The 22,802-nt window shown below is 39.9% G+C and overlaps 2 protein-coding genes across 2 annotated transcripts in view; one reads left to right on the plus strand and one right to left on the minus strand.

The window, feature by feature from the left end:
- Nucleotides 1-22,802, minus strand: part of gpr4 (G protein-coupled receptor 4) — a 71,984-nt gene that overhangs the window by 11,016 nt on the left and 38,166 nt on the right. The window contains exon 2 of the mRNA XM_061719864.1: nucleotides 1,066-1,814. Within this exon, the coding sequence (XP_061575848.1) occupies nucleotides 1,066-1,194 (129 nt within the window). The 5' untranslated portion in view covers nucleotides 1,195-1,814. The remainder of the gene's footprint in view (nucleotides 1-1,065; nucleotides 1,815-22,802) is intronic.
- LOC133442576 (uncharacterized protein DDB_G0271670-like) overlaps nucleotides 13,586-22,802 on the plus strand; it is a gene marked incomplete at its 3' end in the record, with an annotated part of 40,826 nt that continues 31,609 nt past the window's right edge. The window contains exon 1 of the mRNA XM_061720583.1: nucleotides 13,586-13,759. Within this exon, the coding sequence (XP_061576567.1) occupies nucleotides 13,586-13,759 (174 nt within the window). The remainder of the gene's footprint in view (nucleotides 13,760-22,802) is intronic.

Below are 22,802 nucleotides of genomic sequence, written 5' to 3' on the forward strand. Positions count from 1 at the left end.
AACTCTAGTCTCACACCTGTAAAACTGAAGGAACACTTCTTGAAGCTGCATGGAGATGGGGAATACAAGAACACAACGCTTGCTGAATTCAAGGTGAAGAGAGCCAGATTCGACGAAAAGGCCACTCTGCCCGCTCTTGGATTTGTACCCATCAACAAACCGATCCTCACAGCATCGCACGAAGTTGCTTATCTGATCGTAAAGCAGGGCAAACCGCACACCATTGGCGAAACACTCGTAAAACCAGCTGCGTTAAAGATGGCGAGTTCATGCACTGTGTTGGTTTTGTTATTTGAACAAGGTGATGTTAATGCACAATTCATTTCGTGCACCAGTAAAAAAAATCGTATTTTATTTTTACTAAAGAAGGGTTCGGTGAATGAGCATATGAAACTGGTGGGGTTCGGTGCCTCCAACAAGGTTAAGAACCACTGACCTAGCCAAAGACATGGTACCACTTAGTACCGTAGAAAAACACGGCTTCAGGGAGTTGATCAAAACTCTGGATCCAAGATTCGAGATACCGAGTCAAAAATATTTTAGCCAAACAGCAATCCCCAACTTATACGAAAAGCACAGAGCTAAGCTACAAGCAGACGTCGCTACCGCTCCCCACTTCTCCGCAACGTTGTTTGCAAATTTTGATAAATAAAAGGGTTCTGTATTTTGACTACAACTGTCATGCATTCTGATTCCTTCACTTCATTAGAATCATCTCATTGTAAACGGCATCATTTTGTGAGGCCATGCAAACCTGTATTTATACTAGTGTGGACATTAATGTTTTTCTACAATATTTCCTCCTCATGACAGTAAAATAGGTCATTCTAAGCCAATTTACTGCAGCAATTCCTTTCCAAATCATTAGAAAATGTGGTTAACACCCAGTTGTGCATGAAAAAAAAAATACCGTGATATACCGTGAAACCGATATCATTTTGAAAAATACAGTCATATACATTTTTGGTCATACTGCCCAGCACTATGTGTGTGTGTGCGTGTGTGTGTGTGTGTGTGTGTGTGTGTGTGTGTGTGTGTGTGTGTGTGTGTGTGTACACATCTCACCTGCATGTAGGCAGCCCACAGGGCCATGCAGTTGGTGGGCAGCCCCAGAACGATGACTATGATGTAGAGCGTGGGCTGGAAGAACTGGTCCACCTTACTGTCCACATCACAGAAGGAGATGTTGCACATTGTCCTGTGTGAGCCTCTCTTTGAGTGCGTGTGTGCGTGTGTGTGTGTGTGATAAGTGCCCAACTCCCCTCAGCTGTGTGTTTCTGCCGTCTGTAGTTTCACTAATTTCCCGCTCCAGCAGTTCGACAGTGACATGCCGACCCTGGCGTCCTGCTCAGCGGCGATATCGGAGTGGTGGCAGAAACCAGAGCTTGTTTTCTGGGGGTATCTCATGGTCCTTGCGATACAATCAAAGTCCTTCTCGCCCACAGGCTTTGGGATGTCGTCATCGTCTCTCACACTTCAAAGCCAGCCCCCATGTCCCCCAATGTGCAGCGAAGGTGGACGAGAAGAAAGCAGCAAGGGATAAAATGTGGTGACATAAAAGTGGCTTATCGACGGCGGGCCAGGCCTCCTGCACTCGGGCAGGAGCTCATCAATCTTTTAGAGATTAGAGGTCTGCCAGGTCTACTGTAAAAGGGATGGGGCTGAACACTAGTTCTTGTGTGCGTGGCTGTTCAAGGTCCTGATGGAGCACAAAGCACCGCGGGGACGGCTGCATCAAAACACAGGAGTGACTTTCCAGAGGGTCAGCATTGTGGAGCTGACAGGTCGTCCATTTACTCAGGAACTCCGGATCCCTGCAGGAGAGAGGCAGGCAGAGCATTAAATTATGATAGTTAAGGACTAAACACAGCTCAGGCGTACATAAAAGAGACAAAAGGCCCTGCTTTCCCTAGTAAAACTTTTGATTGTTGCATTTTTATTCATTTAAAAAGTATAATATGAAAAAATCTGCCACGAATAAAAAAAAAAATACAAGGGGATAAATCAAACAATTCAAATCAAACTTTGTAGCACTTTTCATACAATAAAATGCCCCCTCCCACGTTACGGCAACCGGATGCATAGGAAACACTGGAGTCTAAAAGTAAAAAGAAAAATATAGAAATAAGATAAAAGGATAAATATATAAAAAGAAAAAAAATTACCAAATAAAAATTATAATAGTAATAATACCTGTATATTGTAATATAAATAGACAAATGAGTAAATAACTATCAGCAATAAATAACAGTAAAGTGTGTTAGATAACATGGCTAAACAGAGAATATAAGATGGAAAGTTTAAAACAGGATTAAAACTTTATTAGTTAAAAGCAAGATTTAAAAAGTGAAACATTAACATTCTCTGGGGTGCAGTGTTGGAAAGCAGAGGGGTCTTGTATTAACGAGGGGGGCTGAGGGACCCGGAGGTCCACAAGGGTTCAGGTGGTGAAAGAAAAATTTTGGAATAAAAAAAAAAGAAATACCTTAAAAACAATTTTGAAAGACAAGAGGAGCCAATGCATTGATTTTAAAATTAGTGTAATGTGAGCTCGTTTTCTGGTCCTCGTCAACACACGAGCAGCCGATTTCTGAAGAAGCTGAAGTTGTGAACATTTTTATTGAGGAGGAAGACCAGAATGCAGGGCATCTTGGGTAATCAATGCAACTTGAGATAAAAGCATCAGCATCTCGATGTTGGTCTGAGATAGAAAAGAGCAGACTCTGGATAGATTCTTAAAATGATAAAAACCTATTTTAACCACACGCTTGACGTGTGGAATGACGCACAGGCTCTTTACTTGATCGGATGTCTTCAAATATAGTGCATGGAAATTAGACAAATGTTTCCCTCTCTTAGCGTTGGGACAGATAACTAAAACTGCCATCCATGATTTAATATCTAAAATACAGTTAAAATGTCATCAACTGGCCGTGTGTCTTCAGGAGACATGTTAGCGTACAGCTGTGTGTCATCAGCATAGCTGTGAAAATGAATGTAATGTCTCCTAATGACATCCCCAAGTGGATGAATATATCAATTAAAAAGAATTGGGGCGAGAACTGAGCCTTGGGGAACACCACATTTGATTTTATGGATCCCTGAGAACTATGAATGTGCATATGAAGACATATGAATGTGCAGCAAGAAAAAAAAAACTATTTTGAGAAAAAAGCTGAAAAAGGGGAGGTCAATTTTTCCCCCCTGTGTGATATCCAGGATTAGATTTGAGGTTTAGTCATGTTAAAGTGTTGGGCAGGGTTGTTAATTCCCCTGACCTGCACAGCACTGCTCCTTTCGGACGTGCAGTAATGAGGAGATGTTGGTTGAACCTTCAACAAACAAACTTAATTCCCAACTATGAAACCTTACTCACCTTAATATAATAGAACATATGTGCATTCATAAAAATGTGACGTAAAAATGGATAAAGGGGAGTGTAAAATAACTGTCTTGATGTTTCTTATTCTTATTCTCAAGATTAGATTATTATTGAATTTCCCTCAGGATTAATAAATTATCTATCTATCTATCTATCTATCTATCTATCTATCTATCTATCTATCTATCTATCTATCTATCTATCTATCTATCTATCTATCTATCTATCTATCTATCTATCTATCTATCTATCTATCTATCTATCTATCTATCCCCCTTCTCCCCTCACTGTTGATAATAATCATTGTAGTATGACATTGTTATGATGTACAGCTGGTTACTGCTGCAAAGGGTTTACTCTCAGGGAGTGGCGGTAAATGGGTCTATGATAGAATGAAAACTCATCAGTGTCTGTTTATGTGGAAATTAAATTGTGTTTGTTACACTGAACATGCTGATGCGCGAGGTCGTTTGGGAGCATTTCACAAAATGTGATATAATATGTTGCTAAGTGAATCTATTTTTGCATCCATCAGCATGATAGTACAAGAAAAGCTTTTGCAGAGACCGGGTTTATATCTCGGCTCACTTCTGTTACGACAGAGATCAGATTTGAGTCCCAAACAACTGGACTAAAAAGAAGATTACAAAAGCTGTTAAAACTTCAGGAAAAATGTACGTGGAAGACATACACAAAATTTGATCTAATGGCTTTACAAAGTGACCAAGATCAGACTTAACTCAGACAAACTCTTGTTTAATTATTGAATTGGGGTGTTTGGAGCAAAGATACATGCTGTGAGGTCAGTTTACAATTAAAGCACTTAAGTGTAACTGCTGGCGTCATGTTAGCTGAAACACTATGAAGCAGCTATGTATGAAGAGGACATTCCGAGTTAGTGTTGGTGTTTAATTCCTGGTCCAAAAACAAGGCCTCAGGGACGTCTGTCACCAAAACAGTGATGGGAAGAACAGTTTCAGCGACTGAAGAGAAGTGAGCTGGTGAGGAACTTTGAGCCGACGGCGACACAAACACACAAACACAGCAGTGTTAAATGAGCGGAGACCTTTCTGGTGAAAGAAGATTAGCTGCAGGACACAGCTGTCTTCGCACATCTCCACTGGAGCTAATATTGTTTTGCTTTTCCTTCAAATTCCTCAACAGGTTTTTGTTTGCAGAAATCCACTTAAACAGAAACCAGCAGCTAAAGATGAAAGAGATTTTCTGTTTCAATCTTTTACTGCAACTAAAGTGTGGGAGGAATATGATGTCTTCTTTCATTCACTTACTAAATTTGGGATATAAATTAAAAAGCAGCCTTGGTGGAAGATATATATATATATATATATATATATATATATATATATATATATATATATATATATATATATACATACATATATATATATATATACACACACACACACACACACACACACACACACACACACACACACACACACACACACACACACACACACACACACACACACACACACACACTCCAGTGCTCCTACTAACCTCATTCCAGTCTCAGAGGTATAATATATGTATAAATAATTGTTTTAATTCAATTTTAATTCAATTTGATGATTATTACATTATTAATAATTTATAATAATACAATTAACTTATTATCTGGACCGGCTGACAGCAGGGTGCAAACTGCCACTACAATAACAACAGTCCTTGGTGAATAAGAACAATAAACTCTGCGCTGGTTTAAACTTCCTCCTCCTCTCTCGCCGCTTTGCTCCTGCTCTACATTAATGATGTCTCCCCTTCCACTGGTGGGGGATTTGGGTTCTTAATCCGGATATAGTTTGCTATGGTTACCCATCATAACAGGTGGTTAAAAAGGTGGTCCTAACCCGAACCCTAGCTCCCCTGGCTGGGGAGAGGGAAGCCTGGATGGATGGATGGATGGATGGATGGATGGATGGATGGATGGATGGATGGATGGATAGATGGATGTTAGATGGATGTATTGTTGTTGAATAGCACCGGCAGCTTAATGCGATTAGCTCTTTGATTGGATTCTGCCTCAATCAATCGAGAGCAACGATAGTGATACTGCGACCCTGGAGACAAATTGAGCGTGACAGTCCTGCTCTGAAATGTCTTATGTCTTCCAGATAACTCAATTATACAATTCCTCATGTTACATTTTGCGTTCGTCATATCTTGGACCAGTTCATGCAATGACCAAGGAAAGTAACAAAACACTGCTGGTTGAAAGAAACGCTCCTCAGAGAGTAAAAGAGAAGCATTTCTTGCTCATCCTCAAAAGCTTTGAACAGTTGCAGCTGCCCTGAGCGGATGTGGCGGTTCAAAAGAGCGTTCCCACACCCCTCTGTAAGGCTCGCAGGTTTCAGAGCAACGTCAACCTCTATGATTTATTGCAGTTCATGCAATCGATGCGATCTGATAATATAATTTCAAGGATGCTTTCATGCAGAGAAGAGAGGTGATAACAGCAAACACTTTCACAAAGAGCGACTTGACAAAAAGACACTTATGTGGGAAGCATCTCTTATTCCTGACAGAAATGACAGTGTGGACTTTTCTAGAAATATATCTCTTTGTCCCTGCAGACACATCTGTCAGCAACACAGCGCACCATTTCTCTTCCTCGTTAGATAAATCAGAGCCACATACCGGAGATAAAAACCCAAGCCAGTCGGATCAGTCGCCTCGGAAATTCTGCTCTAAGCATGCGGCTTGTCCTCAGATCAAACTGCTTTCTGATTAAATAAAAGCTCTGTTAACTTTAGATAAAATTAAATCAGATTTAAGTAGCATACACTCTGTCCAGCAGCTACAGAAGAAGACGTGTGGCATCGCGTCTGGCTCAAAGGAACGCTGTCAGTCCTCATCAGCAACATGACTAACCCAGGATGACATAAGTTTGTGTCCCAGCACGTATCAAGCATCACTCGCGTTATCTCCGTGCACCTCGTCACCAGAAATGTTTTTTTTTATTATTGTACTGCAGGTAAGGATGCGTGGACTGTGATTTTTGCACTTGCACTTTTGTCCTCCTGCAACAAAGTTCCTAACGGAAAAATAAAGTACTTTTGAGTTTGAAATGTGGTCGGTTCGCTGTTTGCTGATCCTCCACGAGCATGAGATGCAAAAGGATTTTCTGTTGGTGCTTAAATGTTGATCCGTCTACTAGACTTGTAGTTCTCGAGACCGTACTTGTTCTCAAGACCACTTTTTTGTGGTCCTGATCTTGTCTCGGACTCGGATAACTGAGATGCCGTTACACACCAAGGTGACAGAATCTGGTCATCAGCAGTTCTTCCTCTTGTTAATGAGTTTTGTAAACTATTTGTATTTTGCATTTGATTTAATGTTTTGAGCATCTGCATGTGTCTGTATTTTATTACAGTTTTGTATTTATAACGGCCTTGTTTGAATAAACATGGATAATATTTGCATATCGTTGTGATTAATTAAGCATCAGGTCCATTTCACTGATACTGATATACTGTGTAATCTGATTACTATAACGGTAAATCATGTAATTTCAAGTCGATAATTGTATCTTTACTATTTAAAATTCATGTTTAATCTCCAAATTCAGTCCAATTTAAATCAGTAACATTTACTATTCATTCCTTTTCTGAGGTGGAGGGGGGTGTTGGAGCTGGTTATTCTGCTAGACGACTTTGGGACTAGTTAGTAGTCGTGTCAATCCTTAAAAGCACTGGAGTCAATCCTCCAATAGTGTAGAAATAGCGGTAGTGCAGTCGCCACACATATCTGATCTCAGCTGATGGATGAAAACATTTATAGTGAGTTCAACATCATCATCCACTTCTCTGTGTTATTGAGCTGCAGTTGAAAACAAGCTCATATGGAAACTAGCTGAACCAGGATGATGTTCTACAATCACGCAGGATCAGGACATTACTAGGTTTGTTTTTGGTCTCAGTCTCGAGTTGAAATAGTCTTGGTCTTGGTTTAGGCCAGAGGTCGGCAACCCGCAGCTCCAGAGCCGCATGCGGCTCTTTAGCGCCGCCCTAGTGGCTCCTGGAGCTTTTTCGAAAATGTTTGACCTTTTTTTTCCTTTTTTTCTTCTTTTTTTCCTTTTTCTCTTTTTCTTCTTCCTTTTCCTTTCCTTTTTAATCTCCACATTTCGACTTTTTTCTTGAAATTTTGACTTTTTTCTCGACATTTTGACTTTTTTCTCAACATTTCGACATTTTTCTCAACATTTCAACTTCTTTCTCAAGATTGTACTTCATTATTAATCCCGACATTTCGACTTTGTTCTAAAAATTTTGACTTTTTTCTCAACATTTCGACTTTTTTCTTGACGTTTCGACTATTTTCTCGACATTTCGACTTTTTTTTCTCAAGATTGTACTTCAACATTAATCTTGACATTTCAACTTTTTTCTTGAAATTTTGACTTTTTTCTCTAAGTGCATAATGAAAAAAAAATCTTCCCCCAGTTATACTTAATATAATACTATAACTAATAGCTACATGCAGCATGTGTTGCCTTCATTCTAAGGCTTATACAAGACTTTTCATTTTTTGCGGCTCCAGATGTATTTGTTTTTTTGTATTTTTGGTCCAATACGGCTCTTTTAACATTTTGGGTTGCAGACCCCGGGTTTAGGCGGTCTTGACTACAAGTCTACCGTCTACTCTCTTCACGAAGGTCAAGTAGCAGCAGGAGACAACCTCAACCAGGAACCACACATTTCCTCTGTGGTTGAACGTAGTTTCACCGTTACATGCATCTGCAGAGTGCAGTGAGCCATAAACCATCAACACATTCAATCTTTGACTCTGGTTAAATGTAACAGCAGCTATCTGGTCATGCTCAAGCGTGCTCCTCCTGCTCACCTTCATCTGAGGGTTTAGTCCACGACTGCCTTCACACCACAAATACACAACACCTTCAAATGATCAAATCAAGTGAAAATGATGAGGTTCTTCTGTTTGAATTTTAAAATACGTGCAGAAATAACGACGTAGTAAATTTGTGTACATGTCTGGTCAGAGTGTAGCGCCTGAAAGTCAGGGTCACATGCACTAGTGGAGCAGGCGGGGGCGCAGGGTTCTCTGCCCATCGCTGGATGAAACCATCCAGCTGTCATAATATTAATTATTTCTGATAACATTGTCATGACGCTGAATATATGGCCTTTCCTATATTGTTTGTTGCTGTTTGACCGCTGTGTCGCTCGGTCATTGTGTTAAATACATGTCGTCGCACATTGTAAACTGTTGTCGTGTATCGTGTTGTCGTTAAACACGTGTGTCTGAATTGTGCTACTCGAGAATAAGATGAAAACTTAGCCTTAAAAATATTCCCACGATAAGTCAAAATTATGAGATAAAAATCGAAATTATGAATTAGAAAGTCGAAATTATGAGATAGAAAGTCGAAATTATGAGATAGAAAGTCGAAATTATGAGATAGAAAGTCAAAATTATGAGATAGAAAGTCGAAATTATGAGATATAAAGTTGAAATTATGAGATAGAAAGTCGAAATTATGAGATAGAAAGTCGAAATTATGAGATAGAAAGTCAAAATTATGAGATAGAAAGTCAAAATTATGAGATAGAAAGTCAAAATTATGAGATAGAAAGTCAAAATTATGAGATAGAAAGTCGAAATTATGAGATAGAAAGTCATAATTATGAGATAAAAAGTTGAAATTACTTTTTATGTCATAAACATGACTTACCGTGGGGATATTTTTATTTCTAAGGCTAAGATCTCATTTTATTTGTTTCTTTTACGGGGGGAAATGGGCTTCCATCACTGGATGTCATTAGATTTTTATCTCCAGTTTGATACTTATATCTTAAAGTCTGCATTAGGCTTATAATTAGGTTTGACATAATGACTGGTAAATCCCTGGTGCTGAAACCTCATGTGAAGGTTCTGACCGTGTCGCCTGCTGCTGTGGTTGTGTGTCAGAGGAGCTGATCTGTGGCATTTTTTTTAGCGATTATGTTTTAACGGGGATGTTTAGGCCACAAGGGCCCATCGAGAATGCTTCGCCCCCCTAGGCTGGGACCCCTGCTCCGCCCCTGGTCACATGTCTCAGACTATGGAGCCAGGAAGGAAGACGCCACAAACAAAAAGAAGAGGAAACCTGAGGGTCAACAATGATGCCAGGTTCATAGAAAGATCGTAATTGCGACCCTTGGGAGGTAATTATTTGATTTCTGTATCTAAGGTCCGCCTCTCATTGTCAGATTAACGACTCACTTTCATTAGATTACATATAGCGGATGGTTTTATCCCAACGGAGCAATACCCCAATCAAACCCCGGGAACAGAGTAGATGTCGATGATTAAGTTGTGTGAAATGTGCTATATGAATACATTTGCCTTGCCTTGCCTTGCTGAAATGATATTAAAGTGCTCAGGAAGTTAAAAAGGGAGCAAAATTCACGACAGTTTTCAACACCTTCTCTTTCATCCGTCTTGGATCCATTATTACTATATGATTTTTATTAAAGTAGTTTTCTTTAATGTGATAATGCTGCATAAACTGTAGGACTTGCTAAGACCTGGAAACATGCTCATATTAATAAATCAGAGGAGCGGTGAAACAACCCGACACATCAGATAAAACCACATGATACAGCGGAGACGGCCCTAGTGAAGGAGGTCCGGGTTCAAGTCACGCTTTTCAGAAGTCATTATCACATCAAATTTACAAGAGGTGAACAAGAGTCAACATTCAGACTCATTGCAGTCAGGAGCACATCTATATCCTCCACATGAAACTCTCTCACCCACCGCTGCTTTAGCCATGACTGTATTTTTCTGAGTGATGTAAATCTGTTTGTCTCCACTTGGAAAACCTTATGGTAAATCAGCGCATCAACGCCACCAACGTAGAGAGAAGTCTCATGTGTAACTGCTGTTCTTAAACCAGTCTTAAATGCTGAAGTTTTTCACTTTGTCCCGCACACTGAACCAACGTGCCTCTTGGCCAGGTCTCGCTCCAAAAACAGATTTTATCTCGAGGGGCTTCCTGGTAAAAAAACAATCAAAAAACAAGCTGCCAGGAACTTTTTAAGCTTGTTGTCGTTGCAGTTTCCAGTAAACACTTTTTCCAAGTTTGTTGCATTCAGGCAATAGTGCTCTGATAGCTTTTGTGTGCGTTATTTGCGCGTGATACTTTTCAGAATCAGAATCAGCTTTATTGGCATATTTTTTTGAACATGCCAGACAGGGAATTTGACTTATTTCGATCACTGTACCCTGATTTAAATATTAGCAAACAGTAAATAGACAAATGTAGCTCTTATTAACATGTATACAATAAAAAAAAAGTGAAAGGTGCAGCAGTATGAGATAGTCATGGTTATGTTTATCATTCATTTAAGGTACCATCCCGTCCAGGAGCACCAGGAACCCCCTCGTCTGTGGTCCAGACTGAGCTGGACCACTTTCTAGTGCAGGGGTCGGCAACCCAAAATGTTAAAAGAGCCATATTGGACCAAAAACACAAAAAACAAATATGTCTGGAGCCGCAAAAAATGAAATGTCTTGTATCCGCCTTAGAATGAAGGCAACACATGCTGCATGTTTCTATATTAGTTATAACTGGGTGAAGATTTTTTTTTTGATTATGCACTTCGAGAAAAAAGTCGAAATGTCGAGATTAATGTTGAAGTACAAATCTCGCGAAAAAAATCGAATGTTGAGAAAAAGTCAAAATTTCAAGAAAAAAGTCGAAATGTCGAGAAAAAAGTAAAAATGTTGAGAAAAAAGTTGAAATGTTGAGAAAAAAGTAAAAATGTTGAGAAAAAGTATAAAATGTCAAGAAAAAAGTAAAAATGCAGAGAAAAAAGTTGAAATGTTGAGGAAAAAAGTCGAAATTTTGAGAAAAAAGTAAAAATGTCGAGAAAAAAGTCAAAATGTTGAGATTAAAAAGGAAAAAGGAAGAAAAAAAGAGAAAAAAAGGAAAAAAAAGAGAAAAAAGGAAAAAAAGAAGAAAAAAGGAAAAAAAGAAAAAGAAAAAAAGAAAAAAAAAGGTAAAACATTTTTGAAAAAGCTCCAGGAGCCACTAGGGCAGCGCTAAAGAGCACCAGAGCATGCGGCTCTGGAGCCGTGGGTTGCGACCCTGTTCTAGTGGGTCTGGACGGAGGAAAAATAAGATAAAGCTGAAGGGCAGCAGGTTGAAAGGTTTCTTGTTTTTTTTGCCCAAGATTAAAGTTCTTACTAAAACGTAACTACTTGAATTTCATTTCATGCCTTGTGAATGAAAAACGACTAAAATGTTTACAGGAGAAATAAAGCGAGAATCCACGCTTCGAGGGTAACGTCATGGCTGTTTGCCAAACATTCCTGTTGACAGTCAAACAGCGGAAGCAGGAAGACTGAAGGTAATGACACACATTAAACACACACACACACACACACACACACACACACACACACACACACACACACACACACACACACACACACACACACACACACACACACACACACACTCCGGTGCTCCTACTAACCTCATTCCAGTCTCAGAGGACGAAGGACAATAATCCGGACCGAGACAGGGATAATCCTCCGCAGGTACGGACACTAACCGCCCGTTTCCTGCCTGACAGGGAGGTTTATACGTTTGGACACATACAATAGAGAACTACAGTAGAAACCGAGGTCACGCCGGGTTAAAATGACTGTTACACTTCATAAATGTCAACACGTCCATTTTCCTGTCATAAATCTCTTCACAGCAACTTTTTTTAGCCGGTGAAATTGAAACTTCCTATCTGAAAGCTGGCGACCAAAGAGCTGAGCATTGTCTTCTTATTCTGAGAATAAAACTAATAAATCGGTGAACCCAAAAAAGCAGCATGGGAAACAAATATAGACTCAATTAAAAGAGTGAAACGAGCCCGAGGTGCTTTTCCTTAACTAAAATTTCTCCAACTCGATACATTTTCAGAGCTATCTGGCTCGTGACCCGTCCTGATGTCCTTATTTTTAGAGATGTTTGAGGTTGTCCATAATTTTATTTTGCCTAATCTGCTCTGATAACATTGCTTTTTATTGTATTTTCCAGTTCTGGAGACGTGTCCAGACAGATACCAGACACTTTTTTTTTTTTTCTAAGGAAACAGATCTAATGCCAGCTCACGTCTGTGAGGTCACCATGGAAACATCAGTCTCGTGGGTTGGGACGTGTCAGCTCTCCGGGATTCGATTTTCTTAAAGTGAAACAACAAAGGCGGGAACTTGAGCCGAGAGGTCGGCAGACACCGGGACAGTCGGGGCCGCCGGGGCCGCCGGGGCCGCCGTGACCCGGCGTTGTCCCCTCCGGGTCGGCCCACCCAGGTTCCCCTGTTCCTGACCTCAGCTTCCCAACATTCATGTTTTTGATACTTGCAGTAGTTTTGTTTGCAGTAGCGCGTCCCGAGCTTCAGTTACTTCATTAGTTTGTTGTTCAGATCTGAAGAAAGTCCATTTCCTGAATTAAATTAACTTGGAGGCCACCGACTTCGACCCTGACACCGACTACTAAAACATTCTGCACGCCAGAGACGATGCTGCTGTCCCACCGTGTTTTATGTCTTTGGTCACTTCTTCCTCCTCCTTACAGCTCAAAGAGATAATTATCATGATTTTATTTGATTAACATTTGCTATAAACACTGCGATTGTTTTAAGGTTGATTATTCAAGACATCTTGTCTTGTGAGGTTATTTTTCATTTAACCCTTGTGCTGTCTTCGGGTCAAAATGACCTAATTCTCCTATCCTTCTTTACTCCTGCTCTCTCCTTCCTTCCTTCCTTCCTTCCTTCCTCCCTTCCTTCCTTCCTTCCTTCCTTCCTTCCTTCCTTCCTTCCTTGACCCGAAAACAGCACAAGGGTTAATTCATGAACAACAAAAGAACAAGCAAGACTAGCAAATATCTGTGATAAAAAATAATAAATAAAGCCCCCACGAAGAGTGAAATGACACAAATCGATCAATCAATCAATCGATGAGTGTGACTGTGCCCCTTCCTCTCGCCTGAAAATGAGCTGGGAAAGGCTCCAGCAGACCCCCGTGACCCTACAAAGGATATAGCGGGTATAGATAATGGATGGATGCATGGACGTTTTTATTTTTTTGTGGATTTCCAGGGTATCAGATGGAAACACAACTTTAAAGTGGGGCTGCACATCTTTCATGCATCTAAGGAAACAAGCAGCAGCACTGGCGATGGCCGGCAGCACCGGGGCCGACCTGCTGGCTGCGTCTTCCGTCCACATGGCTCGGAGTCGGACACTGGCGCCCCAGAGGGGCCCGACTGTCACGACGAGCTGTAAACAGGAGGGAGGACGGCTCAGTGTCAGCTCCCATAAGTGTGGTGGGAAAAGCCCCAGCATCACCCTGGTGAATCATGCAGCAATAAACACAGCAAAGCGAGAGGGGAGGGGGAGGGGGCTTGTTGAGGCGATCTTGACTTATCAACGCCACGACTGTGAGCGTAGACACTGACTGGGTTCAAGCTGAACCGAGGACGCACGTCATGAGTGTCTGTTTGTTTGTTTGATGCAATTTTGTGCAAATCTGAGCATTAGACCTTCAGAAAGGGGACTTTTTGTTGGAGATATGTGGAAATATCCCCTAAATGTTGCTCATGTAGAAGGAAGGTCATCGGTTGTGTGAAAGTACAAATGCATAACACCATATGGATATGAGATATGTGTCAGGCCTGCTGTCAGGCTGGTGTGGTGAGGACCCAGATGCAGGAGAGCGAGGCAAGAGTTCAACAAAAAAAAACAGGGTTTATTCCAGAAAAGGCAAGAACCAAAAACCAAAAGCGCTGCTTGGCAGGATCAAAAAACAGAAACAGGGATCAAAACCTGGAGCAAAAACAGGAAACATGGAGGGAAGCACAGTACGGAACCGCAAGGAGCAAGGGATTGACAAGACCAGATATACACAGGAGATAACGAGACACAACGAGACACAGGTGCAGACAATCAGGGCAGATGGGACACAGGTGGGGCAAAACAGAAACTGAAAGACTGGGGGGAATGTCAAACCCTGACAATATGAGGTGTGAGATACCCAGAGCATATCTTCTAATCACTTATCCGGACTCGCGTCTCATTATCCAGAAGAAGAAACTGTTGCATCTCTTTCTGACATTACGGCCCAATCCCAATCTCCACCCTCGCAGACTCGTAGACTTACGTGCGCGCTCCCGCACCTTGCGTAAGGGCTTAGGGCTGTCCCATTCCTCAAGTGGTTAAGTGCGCGAGGGCTCCCGGCAGCCATTTTGAGCCCTTACTGCCCCCTTCCCGCAAGTCAGCATCCCAGCACACTTTTGGAAAGGGAATTACCCACAGTTCATTGCGTTTTGACATGAAAGGAGGTTACCAGGGAGAATGTAAACAAAACAGGGGGCGGAGGAAAAGGAACCATGTGCGACTGTGAGAAGAAAGTTCACCTGTAAATATACAACTGTTGTCCCGTGATGATTTTTCAACGGCCCTATTATTTCCTTTACAAACAGGGAGCGACCAACAAACATATTATTTAACTATTGTTCTTTGGTTTAAATATATATATATATATATATATATATATATATATATATATATATATATATATATATATATATATATATATATATATATATAAACATTTTTCAAAAAAAAAAAAAAAAAAAATATATATATATATATATTTTTTTTTTTTTTTTTTTTTTCTCTTTTCTTTTTTTTGAGCATGTTTGAAATAAAGTTTTTCATTCACACATTCATTCATTCAAACGGAGGAAAGAAATCCAAAAAGAGGACAAATGACGTTTTGGACTTTCTTCAACACTAAAGACAGGAAAAGAGGCTGAGGGAGCTGGATGAAAAGGAGGAGGAGAGGGAAAGGAAGAGGGATGACCAGTTATCTAAGTTCATTGACATTTGTGGGAAGATGGAGGACAAAATGTTGTTTTCTTCATCATTTTTTCATTCATAATTTGAGGTTCAATTTCATTTGTTTTCATTTTATATTAGACCAGTGTTTTTCAATCCTGGTCCTCGTGGGCCCCAGTCCTGCATGTTTTAGATGCTTCCCTGCTTCAGCACACCGTGATAAAAGTACCTGTGTCATCAACAGAACTGTGCAGACCTTGGTGACAAGCTAATGAGGACCTTTAATTAGAATCAGGTGTGTTGGTGCAGGGAAACATCTAAAACATGCAGGACAGTGGTACTCGAGGACCAGGATTGAGAAGCACTGTATTAGACAAATCCTCAGTTGACCTGCTGGTGTTGAATAAACAAGACTTGCTTTTATTTAATCTGAGTACAGTGTTTGATTAAGATTCCCTATGTTAACAGAAATGCATACATGTAAATACTAGCAAGATAGTTTTAGATCCAACACAAACAAGTCAGGCAGTAATTTGGTTATTAATTTATTTATGACCACAAAATTTAAACAATTTCAGCAAGTTGAACAAAAACGTTGCAGTAAATAGTAATAAGATAACTGTAATATTTAGCTCAGGTTACCATCAATTTATACGCTCTCTTACAAAAATGAAATGACATCATGCTGAAAAATGGAAAGTAATATTAGATGGTCATAACACAGCTGGAATATTTAACTCAGTTTACACGCGCTTACAAAAAAGAAATTACTGGGCGATTGATCCTGGCATACTGGATGTGCTGGTATGGGTAGATTGAAAGGAAGACAATGTTAACAAGGAAATACATATTGTACTGTGCGCATGTTTAAATTGTGTTCTTTGTTGAATTTTATGCTCCTTTATATAGGCTACCACTTGGTTTTCAAACATCCGGATGATCATTCCCAAACTTATACCGGTACCTAACATTTTGATCTGACTAGGAATTTTGTAAATTGAAATTTTAAATAAAGTTTATTGAAAAAAACCCCCCAAAAAACAGACGTTTTTATCTGACTTGTTTCCGGTTTCTGCTAAGTGTGTCCCATTCCTATTTATACCATTTGGAGCCCTCACACCCTCTCACACTTGATCACGTGACGCTGACGTCACTGAAAGTCTGTGAGGGCTCAGGGCTTGAGGGTTTAGGGTGGAGTTTGGGATTGGGCCTACACCTTCAAAGGGCAAAATGTGAGCTGGAACAAAGCAAAACTGAATCAACGACTTACAGAAGAAGAGATGATGACCCCAAGAGGACGGAGGAAAAGCCAGAAAGGGAAGACTAATAGCAGAAGGAAGGATGGAGATAGAGAAGCTATTTCCTGACTTATCAGTAAACGAGAGAGCAATCTGAGCTTCGGTCACACTTGAAGATACACAAAGAGAACGGCCCTGCGGACAAAAATTCTGTATCTGTCAACAGGAACAAGAACACAGGCATACCCAGGAGATTGTTTCTCCCTTTCTAGATTTGAACACACGCATCTTGATTAGGTTCCAGCAGAAAAGCAAAAGAGTGGGCAAAAGAAATATTGGCACTCATAAAATCAGGAAGGTTTAAAACAAACTTAAATTACATAAAATGTCATTACAGACACAGATTTACTAACATGGTTGCAAATCACTGAGGGGTGCTGGCGGGAGCGTCTGGTTCTTTATGATCTACAAGGACAACCGAGCCGTTTCGATAATGAGCCGAGTCACTAACAAACATCTGTTATCACCATTTACCCGTGACATGGATGAAGTTTGTCTCTGCAGGTTATTGTTTTATAGATGCACGAGTTGGAAGCCTGTGCATTGTGTTTTATTTTGAAAATTCACCAGCTATATGCCGTTCACCTGCCCGGGACACTTCTAACCTGACTAGAAAGGCACATCCATACATAACTATAGCCAGTACTCGAGTTGTAAAAAAAAATCAGGGGGGATGGTGGATTTTATCATATGGGGACAGATAATTTGTGCTGATTACAAATAATATAATATATTACAAATAATAGCACTGACCAAAACACCTGCAGAAATACTGCAGGAATGACATAGCAGCAGTTAAATGCAGCCTTCTGTAAGCTTTAAATATCCACTGGGCTTACATCAAATACATCAAAACACAACAATAAAAAACACTTTTCTGAACTTATCAATATGACTCTGTCCTTCACAGGATAAGTAAAATGGATCACTGCAAAAACTCAAAATCTTAACAAGAATATTTGTCTTATTTCTAGTTAAAATGTCTCATTTTAGTAAAAAAAATCTCATTACACTTAAAACAAAACTCATCACTGGAAAAAACAACAATTTTCACCTGTTTCAAGTAGATTTTCACTTGAAATTAGTAGAAAAATCTGCCAGTGGAACAAGATTTTTTTGCTTGTAGGATAAATCCCACTGGCAGATTTTCCTACTTATTTCAAGTGAAAATTTACTTGAAACAGGTGAAAATTGTCAAATAAGTTATTTTTCTGGTGATGACTCTAAATGTTGAAATAGCAGTAAAACCACATTCATTGATGAAATGACATAAGGGATGGAAAGGGGGGATGACAGTTTTACAGGGGGGATGATTTGGACCGTTTTTATTTCAGGGGGGGATGCCGGCCCCCCTCAACTCCAGTACTGGCTACAGCTACTTATACTAGTCTGCTACCATATATTGTGATATAGCACACAACACACAATATATAAGATATAAAGAGAATATATCAAGAATATATATATATATATATATATATATATATATATATATATATATATATATATATATATATATATTCTTGATATATATGATATATATATATATATATATATATTCTTGATATATATGATATATATATATATATATATATATATGATATATATATATATATATATATATATATATATATATAGGTATTAACCATGAATATATCTGCAGACTAAGGGGGAAAAATAAAGAAAAAAGGAATGGCAGAGAGGTTGCTACGGTGCAGTTTCACAGCACTTCTGCACCCGTGGAGGCTATTTAAACTCCTCAGTGAGCGGCAGAGGGCTTCACGCTATGGTTCTTGACTCGTCAGCACGTACGCTAAAAAGTCACCAGTGTTACGTTAATACTAGCAAAGTGTGTTTAACACTTTTAAAACCATTAATTATCTAACAATGAACCAAAAATACTGCAACACTGCATGGTGAACGTACGACCAGAAGGCTCACAATCCGGCCCAGGTAGCTAGTTGCAAGTTCAATAACAATACTGGCAAAAATACTATGTGGAATATTTCCACACAAATCCAGTTAAACTGCATCATTTTAACCAAATATTTCTCAAAAACTTGGTGTTTAATGAAGCAAAACTTTGCAGCAGCAACGTTAAACCACCTCTGCAGACATTGGAAGGGGTTTCTCTACCGAAAATAGGGGTGTGGTCAATTTAACACTGCAGGTGTTGAAAACCACCCAAAACATACACTATACTTGATGACATTTACTATGAAAGTGTAATTTCTGATCTAAAAAGTGTTAAACATGAACTCTGGCAGATTTCTGTGTATAAATGAGGCATGAGAGACTCAGTCTCTCCAACCTCCGGATGCGTCATCTGTTAAATGTGATGAAACCGACCCCAAATGTGGTAACAATGCGGCCCCCCGTGTATGTATTTTTGCATCCACTGACCTGGTCGACTGGTTTTGTGGCCGTTGCGCGTTTTGCTGCGAGGTTGAGTTATAAATACATCGGCCTCATCAGTTGATTGTTTGTCTTGAAATCGGCCCAATGAAGTCACAGTGTCTCTTTTCCGTGACGAGAGATAAAATACGTGTGTTTTCAAATGTCAAAAAAAAGGACGATGATCAAAAACTAGACTTCAGAGACAGAAAATGAGAAGCTACGAGGAAAGATCACGGCTGAGCCGCAGTGGAGTGTCTGCTCGTTCATGCTCTGCAGCTCCCAGATGGCTGAATCTATTCTCTTCCTGCGGGGCTTAAGGGACTCTGCACTGCCTAAACACGTCTTACTGTAATTCTCTTTTGAGCTATTGCTGGGGAAAAACAAACTTTATGCACCAATTAACACAACTAAACTCTTTTGTTGTCACATTTCATTTGCTAAAAGGAAGGAAACTGGATGCGATGCCATCTGGTTGGGGGCAGAGATGAGATCAGGTGAAGTTCCAGCTCGTTTAAGAGCTCACAAAGAGATTTCATCTCTTTTTAAATTGGGTGTCGAATTGAAAACAAACATTTGCTGTGCGAATTCATTCTGGATAGTTATTTAACCCCAGAAATAATGCTGGTTTAAACCGTGACCTTTCTCCCTGCCACTGCATAGTTTAGAGAGCATGTGCTCCATGCCGTCAATACGTAAGAAACTGAATAAAAAGCAGCATGTTTCAGACGCTGAACTGTAGCCTTGCTGTCCAGACCAGATTTCATGCATCATGGTTCTCCAAACACATCACACGTGAGTGTGTGTGTGGGTTCTGCTTGTTGCTCCTCACATCAGCTCGCCAGAGTTCCGATAAAAACATGAAATATCCCCACAGATAGTCACAGGCGTTTGGCTCGCTGGAGTAAACACAACATCTGAGGCGTGCTGGGATGTATCCGCCGTGTCACGTGGAAGCAGTCCAGCGGCTGCATCCTCGGCGCTCATGTTTCAGCGGCGCTGCAGGACGGAGAGCTGCTGATGACGGCTTCTTCCACAGTCATCTACTCGGCATGTAGCAGGCTTGTTTGTCTGGGCATCATGTTACATCCCATTGTAATTAGTAGTGAAAGAGCCACCGAGTCTGCACAGAGGAGACTGACAGGAGGCTGGGCGAACAAAACACTGGACCTTGAAGAGTTTCCACCTAAAAACTGAAACCCAGTAATACTTTATACTCCATCGCTGTTCTGAAATCCCACCTGCATGGTCAATACCGCACCCACAACCAACAAAAGCCGCGTTCGCTTTGATTCTTCATTTCTAAGATGCGTCACAATGCAAATGTGTACAACTCTGAATTGCATTGACGCGATATAAAAAAAGAGCCTGCAGCACACACACAAAGTTACAATATCCCATTAATAATTGGCGATTTTCCAGCCTCACTTGACACTAATAATAACCCTTTTCCACCAAACCGGTTCCAGAGCTTGTTCTGAGAACCGATTTGTTTTTCCATAGCTCGACTGCTAAAGGGAGTCACGTCATTACTTCACTACAAACGACTGCGTTTGAGTGAAAATTGAAGCAACAACAACGTATTTGCTTTTAATACGGACTTGGTCCTCGTAGCTCCTCCATGGACACATCTCTAAAAGACAGGTTGTCTCCTCCTCAGACCCATGATGCTTTGCTGTAGGGATGGGCGGTATGGACTAAAACATTTATCACCATCATTTCTGGCATTTATCCCGATAACGATAAAAATTACGATAAAAAAAATACCAATTCAACTCCACCTTTTTAACTATAAATCTATCACACTCTCAGATCCGCCATGTTTGTTACACAAAAACGTCATCAAGGGGAATTTATCCTTCTTTCTTTCTTTCTTTCTTTCTTTCTTTCTTTCTTTCTTTCTTTCTTTCTTTCTTTCAGGCTCGTTTCTTTCTTTCTTTCTTTCTTTCTTTCTTTCTTTCTTTCTTTCTGGCTCGTTTCTTTCTTTCTTTCTGGCTCGTTTCTTTCTTTCTTTCTTTCTTTCTTTCTTTCAGGCTCGTTTCTTTCTTTCTTTCTTTCTTTCTGGCTCGTTTCTTTCTTTCTTTCTTTCTTTCTTTCTTTCTGGCTCGTTTCTTTCTTTCTTTCTTTCTTTCAGGCTCGTTTCTTTCTTTCTTTCTTTCTTTCAGGCTCGTTTCTTTCTTTCTTTCTTTCAGGCTCGTTTCTTTCTTTCTTTCTTTCTGGCTCGTTTCTTTCTTTCTTTCTTTCTTTCTGGCTCGTTTCTTGCTTTCTTTCTTTCTTTCAGGCTCGTTTCTTTCTTTCTTTCTTTCTTTCTTTCTTTCTTTCAGGCTCGTTTCTTTCTTTCTTTCTTTCTTTCTTTCTTTCAGGCTCGTTTCTTTCTTTCTTTCTTTCTTTCTTTCTTTCTTTCTTTCTTTCTTTCTTTCTTTCAGGCTCGTTTCTTTCTTTCTTTCTTTCTTTCTTTCTTTCAGGCTCGTTTCTTTCTTTCTTTCTTTCTTTCAGGCTCGTTTCTTTCTTTCTTTCTTTCTTTCTTTCTTTCTTTCTTTCTTTCTTTCTTTCTTTCTTTCTTTCTTTCTTTCTTTCTTTCTTTCTTTCTTTCTTTCTTTCTTTCTTTCTTTCTTTCTTTCTTTCTTTCTTTCTCTTTCTTTCAGGCTAATTTCCTTCCTTCCTTCCTTCCTTCCTTCCTTCCTTCCTTCCTTCCTTCCTTCCTTCCTTCCTTCCTTCCTTCCTTCCTTCCTTCCTTCCTTCCTTCCTTCCTTCCTTCCTTCCTTCCTTCCTTCCTTCTTGTACGTTGTGCGTGGATTTATCTCAGAACCATAAATCAGCTTTACACAAAAACGTCATCAACGGGAATTTATCGTTTTTACCGCGAGATGACAAATTCTTACCGTGGGGAATTTCTTTGACGGAATATCGTGAACGGTAAAATATCACCCATTCTTACTTTGCTGCATCCGGATTCATTCTTATTTGAAAATGTCTCCGTCTCCCAGTCTTGCTATTTCCGTTGGTCATAATAACTCCTCTCTTAAGAGTTGGTGATACCTTGGAACTGGGTTTTCTGGCTCGGAGCCAGTTCTTTGTCAGTGGAAACAGAAAGCCCGGTTCCAAACTCAGCACTGGCCCAGAACCAGAACCAGAACCGGTTTGGTGGCAAAGGGGTAATAAAGTGACAGTTGTGTTCAGCTGCTGCAAAAGAACCAACAAGATGAAGTTATGTTTCACAGCTGTGACGTTATTCTAACCTGCTAACATTCTGAGTTATGAACCTATATGGGGGGGGTCTTCTGTCCTCACTGATGCTTCTTTTTCTCTGAAACAATCAGAGGTGCTTGATGGATTTTATTACTTGCTTTATGTCCTACAAATAAATACAGCATCTCCTAAAAAATGATGACATCTTTTGAAATTATATATATTGATTTAACTGAAGAAAATTCTGGTAAATCCACTCTTTCATTTGATCAGTGTTTGAGTTGGATTATAGTCTCCTGGGGAGATGGTTATATATATTTGTGTGTCATCTGCATAGTTATGTTATCATATTTAGTTCTTTTTCATAATTTGAGCGAGTGAGAGCATATAGATTGTTAAACAACAGAGGCCCCAGAATTGAACCCTGAGGAACTCCACATGTTATTTTTGTTGGCTCAGAATTGAAGGTACCTAAAGACACAAAATAGTCCCTGTCTTTCAGATAGAATGCCAACCAGGCAAGTGCTGTGCCAGAAAGTCCCCTCCCACTTCTTCAACTGGTCTATAAACATATTAACCGATGTTACTCATTCAAACAGCCACTGAGAGGCACCAGGTAAGCGTTTCTAACGCAGATCAAATATGAACCAAAGGATGGAATGAGGCGATTGTCCG

The sequence above is a fragment of the Cololabis saira genome, chromosome 4 (assembly GCF_033807715.1).
Source record: "Cololabis saira isolate AMF1-May2022 chromosome 4, fColSai1.1, whole genome shotgun sequence".
Taxonomy (NCBI): Eukaryota; Metazoa; Chordata; class Actinopteri; order Beloniformes; family Belonidae; genus Cololabis; species Cololabis saira.